We start from the raw sequence: 20,090 nt of genomic DNA, 5'->3' as shown, positions 1-20,090 counted from the left end.
GGAGGGTGGAAAATGAAAACTTTATGGAGACTTTAATTCTCCAAATAAAATAAGTACCTCTTCTGTGAATCCTTGCATAGATCAGAAATCTGACCATGTCTCAGTTAAACAACTGAAGAGATTCTCTGGGTGCAGTTGCTTTAGATCTAGGGAAGGTGTGCCAGCCTTTTCTCCTGCACAGTGGTGCAGAGGAGCAGTAATATTCAGGGAGAGATTAAAAGTTCAGCATCCAGTCCTGATGTAGGCTGGGAAACTAAAGAAATAAGGTGTGGCAGGATGATTGAACTTGGAATCAGAAAACCCAGGTTGGATCCAGATTCTGTCTTTTCCTGGCATGGTGACCTAGGGCAAGTCACTTAGCCTCAGTTATAACTGCCAAAATGAGGATGAAAAGGAGACACTATGAAATTTTGCATTGCAAACTATATTCTGAATAGATTTGAAGACTTCTTATGATTATCTTTATAATTGTTTGCGCTCCCTCAGGGATGCTCAGGGAATTTCCCTTGGGGGTGGAAATTTTGAGGCTGAATATCCCCAAAGACCCAGCACCATGGAGGAGTCTTGGGAGAAGACAATTCAAAGAGAAAGGAACTTATGGCAGCTGCTGTTTTTCTTGTGCTTATTTTCAGACTGTTCATACAGAGAGGGCGAGAGGGAAAAAGAAAAGAAGGGAGGGAGGAAAAGGGAAGTCTCTGCTGAAGGGTTAAAGCAAGATAGTGCTGTAAAGTGATTCCAGATGTACAAATATTAATATCTCCCTCTCCCTGATGAATGAGAAGGTATGACCCAGCTAGGAAACTGCTAAAATTACCGGCGCCACTGAGACCTCACTCGATGGCCCAGCTCAGATTTTTATCCTTACCCCGGCAACTGTGGTGCTGATGAAGGGCTCGGACCTGCTGCAGCAGACTCTCCAAAACTTCGCTCTGTCCCTTGTGTCTGGGCTCTCTGTCGTCATAGTCTTTCCAGTCTATTGAACAAAAGAAACAAACAGAGTGAAATTTTAAAGCAGGGGAGGCCTCTTCCCTGCCCAGCCTTTCAGGAGCTGGGGTTTTGCTCACACTATCCGCAGGCTCTGTGGATGAGCACCCAGCACACCCACAGCTAGCCAAGTAGTTGGAAGCTGCCATTGTTCAGAGCCCTGAGCAAAACAGTAATTGTGGTTGGTTTCTTATGCTGGGCAGTTTTAGGGCAAGGGAAAATGGCAATTGAAAACCAAAAGAAAATAGGACATTTGGGAGTCCAATCTCTCCTATCATAGCCCCCCGCCCCTTTCAGCATCCCACATCCTAATCATTTCCCCTGCCACTTCTCCACTCAGCACCCCAAGTCCTCAACTGGATTTCCACAGTAGGAAAGAAAGGGGTGGGAATGTGCAGACTAGATGAAATCCACAGTCCCAATGCTTTTATTGTAGGTTTCACACTTTGGGCCAAATTGACATTTCTTTCCAAGGAAAGAGCCCATGTCGGATGCCAAGAAATGGAAATCTACATTTTGCTCTAATGAATGTCTGCTTTGGTTAGCTGGCACAGCACCCCCTGCACATACTCCGAGCCACCAACCACCCTGTCTGCTCAGTCTTTGAATATACAGTATTAGCTTACATGGCAAATTTAAATTGCAATACCCACTGAGACTTTTCTCCCTCTTCTATTTTCATTCCATTTGGCTATAATGATATCAAGGGTAATAACTCATATGGGACTAATGTCAAGATTGTAATTCTGCTGTCTCCAACTCTAGATTGTTTTTCAGCAGGTCAGTCATTTCATTGTTCATCCCTCCTCTCCTCTATTTCCCTCCCCCCATTTTCCTTTCTGAGCCTGTTAAAAGCAACAACTTAAAGCATTTCTTAGGTGAACTGCTTTTTCTAAAAAGGCTGGTCACTCTTCCCTAGAAAAGACTGTTAATTCTAGAAAAGACGGTGTATCTTAGACTTAAACGTTAGTTAAACAAGTTCCAAATTCCCTCCCCGTAGGTTTATTTTGAAATATGGGATCTTCCTCATTCAGAAAGTTAAGCCTATGTCATGCCAGTCAAAACTCAGTAAAAGCTTCCTGCCATCGTCTCTCCAAGCCAGGAGAGCTATACCATTAGGAAGAACACAGGTTCTGGAGTCAGATACCCCTGAGTGTGAATCCTGGCTCCCCGCATTCCTATACTGTTGTCTGCAAGCAAGTTGCTTACATTGACAGAGCTACTACTCCCTAATTTGAAAAATGAGGATGGTATATACTTTGTGGGATTTTTACAGGAATTACATGAGAAGTATATTAGGTTTCTGGCACTATGCCTATTATGTGACAGAAATTCTGTAAATAATAATGTAAAATGGAGGCAATTCATTATGGAAACACCATTTCTTACCCTATCAGATAATTACCCACGAAGAAGGGGACCTCAGAGATTTTGTAACTCATCTTCCTTCCCATTCTCCCCCATGCACAACTCTTCATTCTGTCTTTCAGAAGACTGAAGTGCAGAGACAGCCATTTCAGTCCCATCTTACTGAGCATGTTGGTGGCATGGGGTATAACATAGTCAAGTGATCTTTTGGAAAGTGCTCATGCTCATTTCATTATCCCAGGGACATTTTCTTTTATTTTGGAAAGGAGGGTCAGAGGCTAGGGTGGGGTTTGGGCTGGGGTTTAGCTGTGGTCAGCTTTGTAGACAGGGAATTGTAGACTTTTATAGACTCTTTGTTCCTTGTGGGCAAGATCATTACTTAATCTCTGTCTCATTTTTCTCCTTTAAATTGAGTTTTAAAAGTCTTTTTTAGGTTATTTGAGAGTTAAAAGAAACAATGTAAGTAGAGCACTATCCTGGGCACAGTTGTCATTCGAGTGTGGTTGATGAGGCACTATGATTAAAAAGCTTGATGGTGTTCAGGTACACTGTGAAAGGGAAGGGTGATTTTTCCTGGGAAATTAGGTAAAGTTTAAGGAAATAATTTCTTGTGGCCTTTAGACTAGTGCCTCTCATCTCTGGGCAAAGTGAGAATAAACATTGCCCTCATGGATTCCCAAAGGCCATTGTGAGTTTGTTGCCTTAGTTGGATGCATGCATCTGAATGCTCACCACAGATGAGCAAGATGGTGCCCTTGAGTAAGACTCCTGGGTGGCTGAATTACTATGTGGCCCCAATCATGCTAATCCTTCTAATGAGTGTTAAAGCTGCCATCAAAGCAAGGGGAGATAAAATAGTTCTGGCTATTCCAGCTTAGCCCTATTACATCAAGGGGCAAACTCGACTAATGATTTTATGATACATTAGAAAATTGCTAATGCTAAATTGCAGCCCAAGTTAGTATTGAACTTGATGCCAAGGTTTTTGGAAAGAATGAGTTTTTCTAATAGATGTTTGGAAGGTTCTGATGACTACATAAAATAGGAGACTTTAGGGATGAGGGAGAAAATTGAAAATATATTAAGAAATCAGGACCCTAACAGGAATAAACTTAGCATGGTAGGAAAAGAGCAGATTGTGCCACATAATACAGTTCACTGTTCTGGTAATGAGACACTTCAATTGCAACACAATGCAGAGCTTACATTCACTGGCCATATCAGGGTTTTCCTGATCGTAACTCAGACAAGCCTGTCTGGGTGCTTTTCTCTTATTATGTACCATACCATATAACATAGGTCTATAAAAACACATTAAGGACTTTTGTAAAAATATAAAAAAAGTTTTATAGCTTACTGGAACATATTACCAAATTTCCAATTACTCTGTCATGTTAGAATACATTGTCCTCTAGTAAATATCTGAATACTGATATATGTTACATCACAATGTCATACTCTGTTTATAAATAGAATGGGAGTGTTTTTGTATTGTTCTTTCCAAGTGATATGGCATGTCTACAGCAACTATTACCACATGTTAGGATTTCAGTTCTTTTCCAGTTATCCTTACTAATCACACATACCAGTTTAGAAAGCATTCTATTTAAATTACCAACAAATAAATGACTCCCCTGAGTCCTGAACAACTATTCTTGTCACTCTGGAGTGAGCTCTTCAAATATGCTCTGAGAGAGGGTATCTGCACAGATTTGTAGTTTATAGAATTGAACCTGAACTTTATGCATCTGTATATAGATTAGAATCTGCATGGGTATGCATTTGGAGTGAGTTTTCCCCGTTTCACTTTCAGGTCAATGGCAATTAATATATTTTGTGTTTTTATGTACTTTTTGTCCTCCATCTCCAATAATACACACTCCCTGCTTCCCTAGTCACAGATGGTCCCCTTTAATATCATCATCTTGTAATTTTCAGTTTGTGATTCTGATAAATCTTCAGCCATAAAGATATTCAAATAAGACTGGAGTAATTAAATCGTCAAATTCAGAGGGACTCAGGGGTCTTGGAGCTCTCTGGCTCTATATGAACTGGTATAGCTATTTGAACCCACCATAGGTGGTGGTCAGGCTGTTTGGTTGGCTTTTAGTCTGCTTGTCTACCTGATGGTTAGTTATTATGGCACAGGAGACTCGGCAGGGCCTTGACCACCTCAGGTTTGAATCCTCACTCAGACACTTACCAAGTGTTGTGACCTTGGGGAAAAGGAACATCATTTCTGAATCCCAATTTGTGTATTTGTGTTTGTGCTAATAGTTCCCTATCTAGTAAAATGGATCAATCCATGTAAAGTACTTAGATTGATGCTCTGCATATTATGAGTCTTATGAAGGTTATCTCTAATTTTGATAGTGATACAGATAATAATGATAATAATGCTTATCTATAGGACAAGGAGGAAGATAAAGGATTGCTGTGAGGCTTAAGAGAGAGATATGAAAGTCTATAATATATTGCTTGGCTCATGGTTCATCTTGGGTAAAGTATTGTTATAAAACTTGAGAAATTTACATATATATAAAACAATAAACTAAAGGAACCCATAATCCCATAACCTAAATGACCACTGTTAAATTTTGATAATTATCAAGAGTCACAGACACTGTATCTAAGTATAGGTAAATTAATGATCAAATGTTACAGAAAAGATCTCCACATTTTATATTATAATTTTTACATAAAATTTGTATAGTAGAAATTTCTTTCATGTATTGAATGGCTTTTTTGAAATACCATTTTTAGTGGCTATGTTTGGTTCTATAGTATGATGAATACGTATATATCATGTTTTACTTAGCTATTAAATTAATATTGGATTTATTTTCTTCATTACACATTGTTATCCATATACTGTGGCACTGCCCATCTTTGTATATAATTGTTTATCTATATTTCTGTTTCCTTAGGTTAGATTCCTAGATGTGTGATTATGGGATAAAAGGAAAGGGATCTTCTTAAGGGAAAATTTTCTTATGGGAAATTGTGTTCCATAAAGGATGTAGTAGTTTGAACTCTCACAAGAAGCATACGATACCATTTTTAACTATCACATTAGTGACATATTTTTAAAAAGATGAAAACACAATCCAGGGCTCTGGACTCATTACAGAGAAAAATCTATCATATCATCTGTCTGGAGTTGTTTGTTCTGGTTAACTACCTTTTCTGGTTAGGAGAAAGTCACCAAACATACCAGGAATGAATTATTAATCTTCAAGTAAATAGAAGAGGCCTTTGCTGGTTTTCTCAGCCAACACTACAAATGATACAGATTGTGTTTGTTGCAGAGCCTGTTAGCAAGAAAGTATTTCTTCACTCAGAATGTTAGATGAGTAAAATGTTAGATTTTATTCTGTTAAGGAATGGATATGATGTGTCCACTGGGGGCAAAGAAGGGGAGACAAGAGCTAAAATGGACCGTATGTACTCTGGGCCAGCAGCTCCCACGGTACCGTTTCTCCATTCCCATTACAGCCCTGTGAAAGGATATGATTAGGCCTATTCTATAGATGTTGAATTGCAGTTTTGAGAGTTTGATTTTGAAGGCACACGTGATATGGGATATAAGGTCAGTCTTTCTGGTTCCAAGTTCCCTCTCCTTTCACCTACTGAGCTGCTGTCCCAGGAGTGTTTTTGCAGAGGAATCACTCATTCTGTGTCTGAGTTGCTGCCCTGAGAAGGTCTGGTGGGTTGCAAGTAGTGGGAGAGGGGATGGCCAGGGCACCATGGAGAGGGAGCTAGAGTTGGAGCCTGCTGCCAGGCCTGAGAGTAGCCAGCACCTACTAGAAGGAGAGGCACATGCCGGTGTCGTGGTCTGAGCTGGTCCCCATCCTTTCATGTTATAAGCCGAGACCTGAACAAAATATTGTTGGCCCTGCAAAGAATTGAAATAGAATAATGCATTAAACATTTCAGTCAATCATTTTTTTCCCTAGAAGCAGATCTTTGCATTAACTTGCTCATCCATTTTGAACTCTTCTGTCCATACTATAGCTTTCTGACTTTTCTTGAACATTATGTTTATAAATTATAGTAACCATATTAAAGTGCCTTGTTTCTATGTTTCTATGTATTTTTTGGTTTTAAAAATTGAAATGTTATAATTATTTTTCCTAATTCCCACTCCCCTTAATTAATTAATTAATTAATTAATTAATTTTTGTGTTGGGGGTACTAGGGATTGAATCCAGGGTGCTTAATAAGTAAGTCACATCCCCAGCACCGCCTCGACCCCTGTTTTTCCTGGTGCTGGGGACTGAACCCAGGGCCTTGTGTGTGTGGGGTAAGCATTTGACCAATTGAGCTATATCTCCAACCCTCCCAGCCCTTTTTATTTTTTTTATTTTGAGATAAGGTCTTGCTAAGTTGTTGAGGCTGGCCTTGAACTTATAATCCTCCTGTGTCAGCCTTCTGAGTCTCTGGGATATTAGGCATATGCCACCAACCTGGCAAAATGGCAAGCCTCAAAATTTATACACCAATTTTTAAATTTTTACTTTTATTTTTTATTTTATTTGTTGCAAGAGATTGAACCCAGGGGCTCTTAGGCACTGAGCCACATCCTCAGGTCTTTTTAAATTTTTTTAAATTTTGAGACAGCGTCTAAGTTGCTTAGGGCCTTGCTAAATTGCTAAGGCTGGATTTGAACTTGTTATCCTTGTGCCTCAGACTCCTGAGCCACTGGGATTACAGGTGTGTACCACCACACCCGGCCAAACACTACTCTTTAAAAATCACACAGTCCTATAAGGTTTACCCAAAACAGTGACCTCTACTCTTTCCTCTTTCTTCTTATTTTTCACTCCCCAGAGGCATCAGCCATCACCCCTTTAGTTGATAAAGTTTAGAAATTAACAAGCTGTAATGAATATCTTTTCAGAATAGTCCATTAAAAACTTGCTTCATTATTTCAGTGGCTTCACTGTGAGAAGATACTGTCAGTTATTTAACCATCCCTTATTGGTAGACATTTGAATTGTTTCCCTTTTTCCCCACAACAAATAATGCTGCAATAAGCATCCTTAACTTGGCTGTTCAGACATTTTTAAAATTAACTCTGATTTGATTTCCATTTTAAAACTATTATTAAAATAATGGCTTATATTCTTTAATTTTTTATGGCATTAAGAATTAAGGAGTTGTTTTGGTTTGCTGATAGTTCATTAGAATTTTTTGTATGTTTTCTTCTCTGCTTTGAGGTTTCCTTTTTTTCTAATGAATCAAAGAAGCATTTGAGGAGCCAGAGTTTGATGAAATATTGCTTGCAAAAATTGTAAAATGTTGTTTGAAGTTTAAAAAGTCATATATTTTTGTGCTTTTTGCTAGGGATTTAATAATATTGGCCTTACCATACTATGAAGTTATTTTTTTAACACTGAATATGGATTTCTATGCACCCCAAGGTTATAAGGATTATGTAGAAGTGTAAATCTACTTCTAGGCTTTTATATGATTAGGATAGTGTCTGCATTGCTCTCATTGGATGGCCAAGTGGAAAAACTTAATCCCTGTAGGAATTAGTACAGATATTAGAGAAACTGTCTATGGAGAGTTTTCCATTTTTATCACCATATCACTTTTTCTTTTAAGCAATGGAAATTCCCTAGGGTTCCTTCTGGCCCTCTTCCACCATGTGAGCCATGGGTTTGGAATCAGTCTTCTGCTGATAGCATCTAGGGGGGCCACCCACTCAGGGGTTTGTTTGCTCCAGTAATTCACAGTTCTGGCCCCTGGTATAGACAAGTGATTAAGACTAAAAGTCAGGATTCTTGGTGGTGACCCAACCACCAAGAATTCTATTAGAATAAGATGGCTAAAACTTAAAAAGATGCAACCTAATGCACCTTTTTAGAACTGGGTTTCAGGATTATATTTTTCAAACAATAGTTTTAATTGATTAACCTTTAAGAAAACAACAGAATTGTCCCTCTATGGCCTCCATGCAAAATTCTTAAGATATTATTTGAATGGAACAAAAAAATATGGAAGTTTTGATTTTTTTTACTTTAAAACAATTTTTATTAAAAGAAAGAATTTTAAAAATATTTTATATTGTAGTTATTTGAGGAAATACAGGGTTTGTGTTTGAACTAATTTGCTGGGTTTTTTTTTTTTTGGTGTGTGTATTTCACATGCTCTTATGGTTCATAATTTCATAAATAATTTGAGTTTATACTAGTTGTACAAATAAACATGGTTTGTGCCAGTTTTTCAATCACAGTTTAAATTGGTTTAGGTTACTGAGAAACATAGCTCCACCATATATAAATTGTGAAAACAAATTTAGACAGTTTTTTTTTTTTTAATTTCTTTCTTTTTAATCAAGGGAAAAGGATATCTTTCAGGAAATTGTGTGACTCCAATTGATGACTGATCTCAACTAAGGCTGTGGGGGTGAGGCTAGATGGGGCTGTTATTTTTACCATCAGACAGGGAGTCAAAATTGGATCTCTCAGAGCCTTTGATCCCCGAAGATTAGACTGTGATCCAGAAAGCAGCAGCTTTCAAGGCTTGCATGAGGCCAGTCTTTTTCTGATCTCCTTAGAACATGGCAACTTACAAAGTGGTTCATGCTGTCTGCTCACTCCTTTGTGAAATTCAGATTATGGATACCAGACATATCATGCTTAATGAGTGGCAGTTGTTGCCAGAGGACTGGGTGTTGGCTGTGGCTTCCAGAATAGGCATTTGCTACCAACATCCCAGCACAAATGTCAGTGACAGGGAATGGTAAGCCTACCACAAGGACATTTACCGTCTTAAGTCCTGTGATTGCACATCTCAGCGTCTGTAGGTTATCCATGATGATTTCTCCAGCCAAGGGAGAAAAGTCTTTAGACATACTCCATTCCACTGTGGGGGATTAGGGGACAGGAAGGAGAGAAAGAGAATGAAGTTTAGTCAGAAATCAAGAAGCACCATAGAAACTCTAGCATATAATCCTTTTCACAAACTTTGTTCACCTTCTTCTCCTTATATTGGCACAATAACAATCCTCCTTGGAATGCTAGGTGTTTCCAAGATCACCAGTATTTTTTAAAAGAGGAGCCCCAAAGCAATAAATAATTCTATAGTCATTAATATACCTAATGAGTTTTTTGAACCTCAAAAGATATTTTATTGTGGTATGTGTATGTTTTTGTGATGTTCTTAACATGAAATATAATTTATAGTCTTATGACCCTGAACAACAGGATATGTTCTGAGAAATGTATCATTACTCAAATTCTTTTTTTTGTACTGGGGATTAAACCCAGGGATGCTTTACTACTAAGCTACTTTCCCAGCTATTTTAATTTTTTATTTTGAGGTATGGTTTCCTAAGTTGCTTAGAGCCTCATTAAGTTGATGAGGAACTCAAGCGATCCTCCTGCCTCAGCCTCCTGCCTCAGCCTCCTGTATTTGTAATCTTCTTGCCTCAGATTCTCCAGTTGCTTGGATTATAGGTGTGCATCACTTCTCCTGGAAGGCATTTTTTTGGTATATGTAAATATCGTATAGTGTACTTTCACAAATTAAGTTGGCCATGATGTCACCAGGTGATATGTATTTGGTCTGTCCTTGACTAAAATATCCTGATGGGGTTCATGACTGAATAGCATTGCCATAAGGCTATTGCTATATAAAACATAATGTGTGTATGTGTGTGTTCATGAATATATATACACACACTTAGACAGATAATATATAACAGTTCATTGTATATAGAAGATAAATCACTTATTGTATATGAGAATTGAAGGGTACATCAGGACATTACCACTATTTACTTCCCAAGGTTGGCTTCTGCTTCATTTCTCTACTGAAAATGCTCTTTCAAGGGTCCAGTGACATTCGAAATAAAAAAAGCCTTTTTTCATTTCCTCCACCTTCAATACTTTATATGTCTCCCTTTCCTTTTCTCCTCTTCCTTCCTGATATCTTCTTGCAAGCTTTTTTCATGGGCTTCTTTGCAGCCCCTAGGATCTGGGGTTTGCGGATTACCTTTATCCAATGCTTTTCCCTGGTGACATCCCAAGGTAGGTGTTCATTTGTAGTTAAATCATCTGAATTCTAATACCCACTTTTACTGTGAGACCATGTTCTTTCCTAACATCTTCCATTGGTTGGAAAGGCCATGGTCAGGAAGGATAAATTGTGCATCTTGGGTAAAAAATGTTATAAGTAACTGTTTACATGTAATGAGATTTAAAGCAAAGTTCAATGAAGCAGGAGTTTGAGAAGTGAAATCACATGGAAAGCCAGGCTTCGATGTTTCTATGCTTCATGATGACAAAGTAGTGGCCTTGAGATTTAAGGTATATTCTTGATGACATTTTAATACCTCAAAATCAAGCCAAGCCACCCCCAACTCCTACTTTTCTCCTGGGTCATTCATTCCTATGATTTGGAGCGGCATCCCCTGCTCCTCTTCCTTCTGCCCCTGAGAATCTAGTTTGCTTTCTTCAGTTTTCTGAATTTCCTCTTACAAAATTCCTAGTGCTCCAATTGGCAACAACTTTTTGAGACATTCTGCCCCTTTGGCCTCTTGGTTGCTTTTGCAACCTTCTCTCCCCTTTGTCTTTGTTGTACCCTCTCTTTTGCTTCTCCTGCCTTTTCCAGACTTCCTCTTTCTGGCCTTCTTTTTCTCCTTTCCCTTTGATGTGATGTTCCTTGTCCCCCCCCCCCCATTCCATGTACTTGTCCCTAGTGTTGACCTTATCTTTTTTTTTGTCTCTATGAGACTTAAAGCTGTGATTCTAGGTCTAGCCTCTCTCTTGAGCTCTAACTTTCTTCTGTAAATCCCCTCTTGAGTGTCTCACACTCCATTTGAGTGTTCTCTAAGTACTTCTCTTTGCAAAAAGAGGGTTTTCTCAGTGGTAGCTAGTGGCAGTTCCATTTTAATTACCCAACCAGTTGATAACTACACCCTGTAGTTTCTACTTCTAAAATATGTGCCTATAAGTTCTCCTCTTCCTGTCCCACGATACTAACCCTAGAACAGGACTTTATAATTGCAAGAATTAACTTTGCTTTCTGAAAAAAAAAAATTTGGGGGGGGTTACTGGGATTGACACTTAACCACTGTGCTATATCCATAGCCCTTCAACTTTGCTTTCTAATTAATTTTTTCAGCTTGTCTCTTAATCTTTACATATAATCAATCATCTGAATGTACCATGAATTATAATTTAAAAATATAGATCTAACACTGGCCTAACATCTTTTCATAGTGTATAGTTGCTTTGTGAATTAAACAAAATCTTAGCAAGGCATGCAAGGACCTTTATATCTGATTTCAGTCTTACATTATTATTCTAATCTGCCATTTGCCAGAAGAAAGTCTTTGTTCTGGAAGTTTCTATCACCAGATTGTTTCATGTATTTTTCTGCCCTTGTGTATTTTTACTCATCTTCCAACCTTCATTTGGTGAAGTTCTAGTAATCTTTTAAGACCTAGTAAAATTAACTCTAAATTGCTCAGTAGTATTTAATTAAATATACCTGATTTGTGTCCTAAAGTCTTTACTTATATAAGATTTACTACTCTGTATTATGTTTTATGGGATGTGTCTTTTTCTCTTGTTAGATTGTGAGAAACTTGATCAGGAGAAGTATCATTCATTTTTTTTCCTCTCCAGTTCTTTAATACATTTGATTGTATGTTTATATGTACACACATATGCCTTCAGAGTAGACAACAGTACTTTCTCTAACATGTATATATTTTTCTTTCTTGTGATTTTTCTTTTCTAGTTTCCTGACTTTGAAGCTTTCAGGTATGGTAGAAAGTGTAGTTAGAATCAAATGATTACGATTTTATGGTAACTCTCAAATGAGGCCTATATCTCCTGAAAAGTACATATTCTAAAACATATTTATTATATATGTTAGATAAATCATACATGTGTCTATTTTTAAAAATGTTTTATTCTGATTATAAGCTATTAGCTCTTGAAAAAAGCATCTTGGGTAAAAAATGTCATAAGTAACTGTTTACATGTAATGAGATTCAAAGCAAAGTTCAATGAAGCAGGAGTCTGAGAAGCTGAAATCACATGGAAAGCCAGGCTTCATTGTTTCTAGACTTTGAAATCAAACTGGAGAGGGTTTGTCTTCAGAGAATAATGTTGTATCTAATTCTACCTAAAGAAGAAAAGTGATGATTGAGGGAGTTTATATAAACAAAACAAAAATGAGAAGCAATTGTGCAAGGACATCTAGAAAGGGCAAAGAATACAGGAAAATTCTAGAAGCAAAAATTTCCTTTGGTTACCATTGAGATGTACATAATTGATTGCTATGGTGGAGCTCCAGACCCAGGGTTTCAAGTCAAGGGTTTCAAGTCCAGACTAAGAATTAAGGATGACTTCCCAAAGGAAGAGCAGTGGGAGGGTTAATGGGAGCAATGCCAGATTAGATAGCAAGTCATTAATAGGAAGTTGCTCAAAGATACAATGTTTAAACTTTCTGAATAGTCCTCAGTTCATTTTTAAATAAAACCTTTTTATGTTTTACTGAAATGTTTTTCAAAGAATGTTTTAGCTGGAAAAAGAGGGCCTGGCTTCTTGAAAAAAACCCCACAAAACTGAAGCAGTTTTGTAAGGAGGCATGTTTCAGCTTTGGCGTTAATAAGGGGTTTTAAACAGTTAAGTCTAATTAGATCTTGTAACACATCTAAGTTTTGAAGGAGAAGGGGTTAGAGAAAGAAGATTCAGACTGGAAGAAAGAAATTCTCCTTGCTGGAATGGAGAATGTATTCTGGGACAACAAACAGACTTCCCTCTATGTACTTCCTTAGGGTGATAGACTCCTTTCAGCACAAAGCCACATGGAAACTAAAGGGATAGTTTAAAGAATAAGAAGGGACACACAATAAGTAGGACTTCCTTTGAGAGCAACAGGGAATTTTAAGAAGGCAACTTTGCATGCTCTCTCTGGCAAGTTGTGTGTAGATAGTTTAAAGACCTCATGTAAAACCCTGAGAAAATCACTTACTTTTACATCCCTGAAGAGCTGGAGCCATGTATGTGAACTTTTAAACTATTCAAGACTTACAATTTTAAGATATAGATCACAGAAACTGTTTCTATTCAGGTTTGCAAAATAGAAATAGGGTTTCTAAGCCTCTGGCCAGCTTTTTGAGGGGCAAAGACTATGCAAAAGCAAGAGCATAAAGAAATAATACTGTGTAAATGTTGAATTGATTTCTCTTCAATTGATTACAAAAAAATACAAAATCTAATTTGTGTAGATTCTCTCTAAAGTCTCAAATGCTTCAAAGCCCAGGGTGGTTTTATCTTGTTCATATATTATGAGGCGTGTATCAGAAAAGCAATATTCTGAGGCCTCACCCTCCCTTTACTTGACCTCAGGCACTTGACTTCAAACCCATTGCTTATTGCTGTTCTCCCTCTTCCTCTACTTTCTTCTTCCAAAGCTTCTATCCTTGCATTTACTGGGCCTGGTTAAAATTTTCTCCCTAACTGTAGTTTCCCTGACTTGCCAATTTTCCCATAGTAATTTTTATGTTTCTTACATTGCACTTGCTTCATTGTAAGAGATCTGTCTCCCCTGTAGTTTATAAGCTCTTTGAGCGCAGGGACCACATCCAAATCTCCCATCTTAGACCCTACAGCAGGGTAGGTGACTCTGTATTATCAGATGAATTAAATGCTTGATTCTTGATCTTGGAATGCTCAAAGTTTAAGATAGACAGAAATTTGATATTGGTACATTAAGAGTAAGAAAACTGGGTCAGAATAGAGAGAAACTTAAAAGGAGGATGGCAGTTGCTTGAGTTACTCAGTTAGGGGCTGAAATAGGGATTAATTCCTGGCATCCACTTTTCAGCATCCCAGACTCTTTATTTGTCCATACTGCCTCTCAGAAACCAAAAAAAAAAAAAAAAAGTGCATTTCCTATTTCCTATCAGTTCTTCGATGGAACCAAAACAGCATTCTTACTGGTCACACTCACCCTGGCGCCTTAGCTAATGAATGGAATTTGGCTAGACTGCCCAGCCCAGCACTACAGTATTATGAAATCTTCTTCTGATCCATCTAAATGTGCAGTTTCTAACCTTTCAGGCCAACCATAGCACAAGAGGAAGAGAGGGAGGGAAGGATGTGCCAGAAACCCAGACAGAGATCAAATATAGTCATTTCTAGAGATGAGAAGAGGTGTCTCAATACAGCATGAACCCACTCAACACTTGTGGGTTTTAAATTGGGAACTGACGTGAAAACTCTGGAGCTGGGAATTCTGTTTAGCTCTGGCAAAATATGAGGTTGGAGCTGCTTGCATTTTTTATTTTAAATTCCCTTGGTAGTCCTACGAGCAGGGGCATGCGTTACTTTCAAACAAGAATCTTTATTGTTTGCATAGCACACAGCCATCCAGTTAATTAGAAAAACATTTTTTTTCCCAAATTAAATTTCCCTAGAAAAACAATGATTTAAATGAAGGGCCAAAGGCTTTTTTTTTTTTTTTTTTTTTCTTTTGACACTAGGAAAGCCTTCTTGCACCTACTACTTCTGGGAGATTAAAAACAAAGTTGGAATTGGAAGGTAATATTTACTTATTGATTGTCAGATTTTGCCATCCACAAAAATGAATTGATCCTATCTGTGACTATTATAGACTCTCTGTGCTTTGCTTGTCCTGTGAAAGCTGCACACAGATACGGTTAGGGAGGAGAGATGTCTAAAAGTTCAAGCTTTTGAAAAAAAGTCACAAAAGGCCACAAAAAGGGTCTGCTCCGTAGTCTGAACCATTTTGCCTCTTAATTTTCTTCCCAATAATTATTATATAATGGCTCTTACTAAATTTATTATTTTTCTTGATCCCTTTGGATTTCTAAATGAAAGGTGTTATTATTTTTATTGTTCTTTCTATACGAATAGTTCTCTATTTCCATGCCTGGCATGAAATTTTTGCTAAATGAATACCAGTCGCCCAGAAGCCCAGCTGCAGCAGCCTAAGTTCTCCAGTGACATTCGTGGAGTTTCACCTCTCAGGTACTTCTTTGGAAACTTAATCAGGAGTATCTGCAAGTAGAACTTCCTTCACTGATTTCTGTGGTTTTGGGTTTTTGTTTGACTTTTCAGTGCTGGGGATCAAACCCACTGGGCCCTTGAGGATGCTTAGGCAAGAGCTCTACTACTGTATATCCCAATCCTGATTTCTATAGCTTTGGGATGAGAAAGTTTAAATAACGTGCACTAGTGGAAATACTGAAAGCATAAATAATCCTCAAACCACAGGTCACATAGAAATCATTTTTTTCCTTTACCTTAGATTTTTATTAAAAAAAACCCAAACTTTCCTTAGTGTTATTATTATTATTATTATTATTATTATTTTAGAATATTGAACTAAGAATCAGGAAGATCTCAGACTGATCACAAAGTTCAGAGTACAAAATTCCCATATCCTGTCACTTCAAAGACTATGTGTTGTGATAGTGCAATTTTTAGAAGCAGCACAAACAGGAAGTGGGGGACGGCAGAACTTGCCCCAGATCTACCCTTACATGGGATCCATGGATCAGGGTGCTGCAGTTGAGCCACATGTCATTAAAATTTCAGAAATTTTGTCAACTCAGCCATCACAGAAAGTTAAATTATATAAACATGAAGTTAAATAAATTATATAAAAGCAGAAACTTAAAACTCTTTGTTCCTGATTTTACTGCACTTTACTATTATTTATGCCTTTGAGGTGATTGACATCATGGTATCTGCATGGTGGAAACAGCATATACTGTGTACTACCACACTCTCTTCTCAGTCTCTGTGTTCAGGGACATTAAACTGGGGTCTTAAAATTGGCCATGTGGGAATATTTACAACACAGAAACCAGTCAATAGTATAAACAACTTTTGATTTGTTATTTCATGAACTATCTATGCTGAGTATCAGCAAATGACAGTTCCATGGGTCAAATCTGGTCCAAAGCTGTTTTTTTATGGCTCAGAAGCTAAGAATGGTTCTGTGTTTTGCATCTTTAAAAGATTATTGTAAAATCAAAACAAAACACAATACACACAAAGAATATGTGACAGATAGCTTATGTGGCCCTTTACAAGAGAAAATTGGTAACCACTGGTCTAGCTTAAGAAAGTGATGAAGAAAATATTAATCATACAGATTAAAGTTAAAAATTTCTATAATATTATAACAGATTAAAGTTAAAAATTGTGCAAAAAATTGAGGAAATATTCTTCCAATATTCAAAAACTATAATTTGATTCAACAAAGTGCCTATGTCACTGATAAATGAATAAAGTTCCAACATAGGTCTTTGTTGTTTCATTTTGTTTTATTTCCTCTAAGTAATAAAAATATCAACCAACATTTACATGGAAATTACACTTGTTCATTCATTGTAGCTGTAAGTTGGCTACAGATTCAATAAATTCAGCAATAAAAGCATATTAGGAGAATCAATAGGTTATAAGTACTCTGTAGCAAAGAGTATATTTTACTGATTTACAGATAATAATAAAACATTTGTGTATTTATAGTGGACTTAGATTCATGTGTGATTATGTGTTTATAAATATATCCCCCCCACCCCAGAGCTGGTTAAGCATTTAGTGTCTCATCACTGGATAAATGCTAGGTGATTGCTCAGGCAAACTCTGGAAGGGGAATATATACTGACCTGTAAGTTATAGTATCTGAAGGGTGTAGATTCTCAGGCATAATTTAAGTAACATTTTACAAGCAAGAGTCAAGAACAAGGTACTTAAATTCTTTTAAGAGTCAGGAGTGACACAGTGAGTGTTATCTAGGGTGGAAGGCTGGTTACCAATCAGTCCATTGCTCAGGCCTCTACTCAGCAGGAAGGGGCCCAGGCTCCCTTTACCAATTCTTCCTGCCTAAGACAGGGCCAGTCCAGAAACTGGTTTAGGAAGCAGCCTGCAAGCATCTGTGAACCTGACTGAGCAATCAGGAGGGCAGAGGTGGGGACTGAGAGATGAACCTGAAGATTGACTACATGCATGGTAGGGCATGCCAGATAGCTCTCCTGATGGCATGGAAGAACCTAAACAGGACTATCTGGGCTTCCCTGTAATTATTTTATTATGTATAGCAATAATTTATTATTATACATTGTTATAATATTTTATTTCATGATTATCTGGGCTTCATGAATAGGCAGTTTGAGGACACTGTGAACTGAAAATAGGCACATAGTTCACTAATTAAGATAGACTCCTCCATGTTTTCTTTTTCCTTGGTACACTGCCATGACCTTGAATTGTAAGATGTCTGGCTAGATTGTCACTTGTTTAGTTTTTTTTTTTTTTTTTTTTTTTTTTTGAGAAACTCTTGGGATAATTTTTGCTCATGAAAGAAGGATAAGCTTTTTAATGACTATAATGGATACAGCTGAGCAATAAGAGGGACTCAAAACCTAGTGACAATTACAGAGCTGCAGGCTAGGATGCTGCCCTACCCCTCCTCCCCAGAGAAGAAGCAGCAGTGTCGGGGGCAAGAGCTCTTGTCCTGGAATAGATTTCTGGGATTACTGTATTTTTTTTCTTCAATAGGGTGATACTCTTGCTGTCCAAGGGAGAGAGCTCTGGCAAGCTAGTTTACACTTCCAAAGAATACAGAGCAAGGGGAGCATGTGAGTAGTAGTTTGATTTATACACACAAGGTCCAAGACATATGCCCAGTTTACAGCTTCCAAAATCTGTTGGGCACTCATGGAATAAAGTCAATCAGTCACAGGGGCAAAAGCAAAAACATCCCAGGCAGCCTTCTAAAGGAAGTCACTCTATCTGGCTTTTCTTTTATTCCCCTATTACACCCATTTGAAAGATCCTAATCAAACTCAGTGGATCCATGCAATAATGTCTTGGACATCTGCGCCAGTTTCTTCCGTAGAAGTATGGAACCCAGGGCTCAGGTAGACTGGGTTTGACTTGTGTGTAGACATTGGTGGATGGGAGACAATCTTCCTCATTCCTTTTTGTTCCCTGTGAGGTACAAGGTAAGGACTCTGTTGGGCATTTAACTTAATCTTCCTTTCACAGGATTTTCTATGTTTAACCTGTACCCAGGGATGGAAAACCAATACTTTGTGAAAATCTACCAGTATCTTTTACAGATAATTTCACCGTTTGTTTCTCACAATAAATAATTTCATCATCTATTCTTATAATTCCTACAAGACAGGTTAAGTCATTCAGTCAGTATTTCTACCCATTAACCCAAGTGCCAAAACTGGGAATTGAAGGTGAGGTGTGCTTGAATCCGACTCCACTATCACTTCTTACTGAGAGTGGGATGAAGGCTAGGATGCTCCTCCATCCTTGAGCTTCAATTGCATCATACTTAATTGTTTCCTTTCTCTGGTTTTTAGATCCTCAGACATGTTGGGCACTTTCCTCTCTTGGGAAATTCATGTGTGCTGTTCATCTTACTGGAAATGCTCTTTCTCCTCCCTACTCACTTTCATTAATTATTTCTACTTTTCCCCTCAGCAGTCAATGTAAATGTCATTTCCACACAGATGTCTTCTTCTGACCTCCAAAACATCAGGTCCCGTTATCTCTCTTAAAGCACCAAAGATTGAGCCTTTGTATTAGAATTAGAGATAATTCTAATTCTATCTAGATATAATAGAATTAGAGATAACTGCACAAGTCTCTAATTTCCAAAGTACAGAAGTTAGAAACTTGTGCAATTATCTCTAATTCTATAGGACAGTGACTTTGTAAGGACAGTGAACACATCTATCCCCAGAAATTAGCACATGCCACAGCTTATAATAGGCCAATAAATACTTATCAAGCTGATTTTTTATCATTGCCATGAAATTTTATTTTATTTAAAATTTTTATTGTATATATTTAAGGTATACACATGACATTTTAATATACCAGGAAAATGATTACTACAGTCAAGCCAATTGACACATCCATCATCTCAAATAGCTATCTCTCTTGTGTATATAAAGAACACCTAAAATCTACTGTCCTACTAAATTTCCAGTACATTATACCATAATGTTAACTACAGTCCTCATGCTATACATTTGACCTCTGGTCTTATTCACCCTACATAACAGTAGCTTTGTATCCTTTGACCTATACCTCCCATTCTCCCACCTCTCCCTGCTGCCTCTGGTAGCCACCATTTGATTCCCCTTTTCTATGCTGCTGACTCGGTTTTTAGGTTTCGTGTATAAGAGAGTCATGTGATATTTTTATTTCTGTACCTGATTTATTTCACTTAGCAAAATAGCCTCTAAATTCATTCATGTTGTCACAAATGATGATGTTAGATTACTGATTAGCAAGGTTGCAGGGCTGTGAGGAGGCAAAGGACATGGTCCCTGGCCACAAAGAGCTCACGGTTCAATATTATAATACATTTTTACAAACCAAGACAGGAAGTTTAGAGATATCAAGTCCATCTTAGACCCAAGTTTTTTTTTCCTGTCTCTTCTCCTTTGCCTGAATCATCTCCTTTGTCAAAAACCTACTTGAATGAAAGGCTTACCTTCCATCAATTTAGGGAATCTTCTCTGACCTTCCAGAGTAATTTCAGCATCATTCTTTCTGGCATTTGTGCTCTATACTTCATAGTATGATTTATGCATATGTATTTTCAACTTAACCTTCACAATATATTTCAAATTGGTCTCCATACAATTTTTTTTAACTCTACTGCCACTCAAGCCACCATCTTTTCACATCTGTACTCCTACAGTGGACCTA

The 20,090-nt window shown here is 37.6% G+C and overlaps 1 protein-coding gene across 1 annotated transcript in view; it reads right to left on the bottom strand.

The window, feature by feature from the left end:
• Positions 1 to 20,090, bottom strand: part of Ankfn1 (ankyrin repeat and fibronectin type III domain containing 1) — a 133,259-nt gene that overhangs the window by 56,324 nt on the left and 56,845 nt on the right. Inside the window, exons 5-7 of the mRNA XM_076871092.1 lie at positions 9,128 to 9,225; positions 6,157 to 6,247; positions 866 to 973 (exon numbers count right to left, since the gene is read on the bottom strand). Of these exons, the coding sequence (XP_076727207.1) occupies positions 866 to 973; positions 6,157 to 6,247; positions 9,128 to 9,225 (297 nt within the window). The remainder of the gene's footprint in view (positions 1 to 865; positions 974 to 6,156; positions 6,248 to 9,127; positions 9,226 to 20,090) is intronic.

The sequence above is a fragment of the Callospermophilus lateralis genome, chromosome 11, assembly GCF_048772815.1.
Source record: "Callospermophilus lateralis isolate mCalLat2 chromosome 11, mCalLat2.hap1, whole genome shotgun sequence".
Lineage (NCBI taxonomy): Eukaryota > Metazoa > Chordata > Mammalia > Rodentia > Sciuridae > Callospermophilus > Callospermophilus lateralis.
This window is presented reverse-complemented; position numbering and strand designations above follow the sequence as displayed.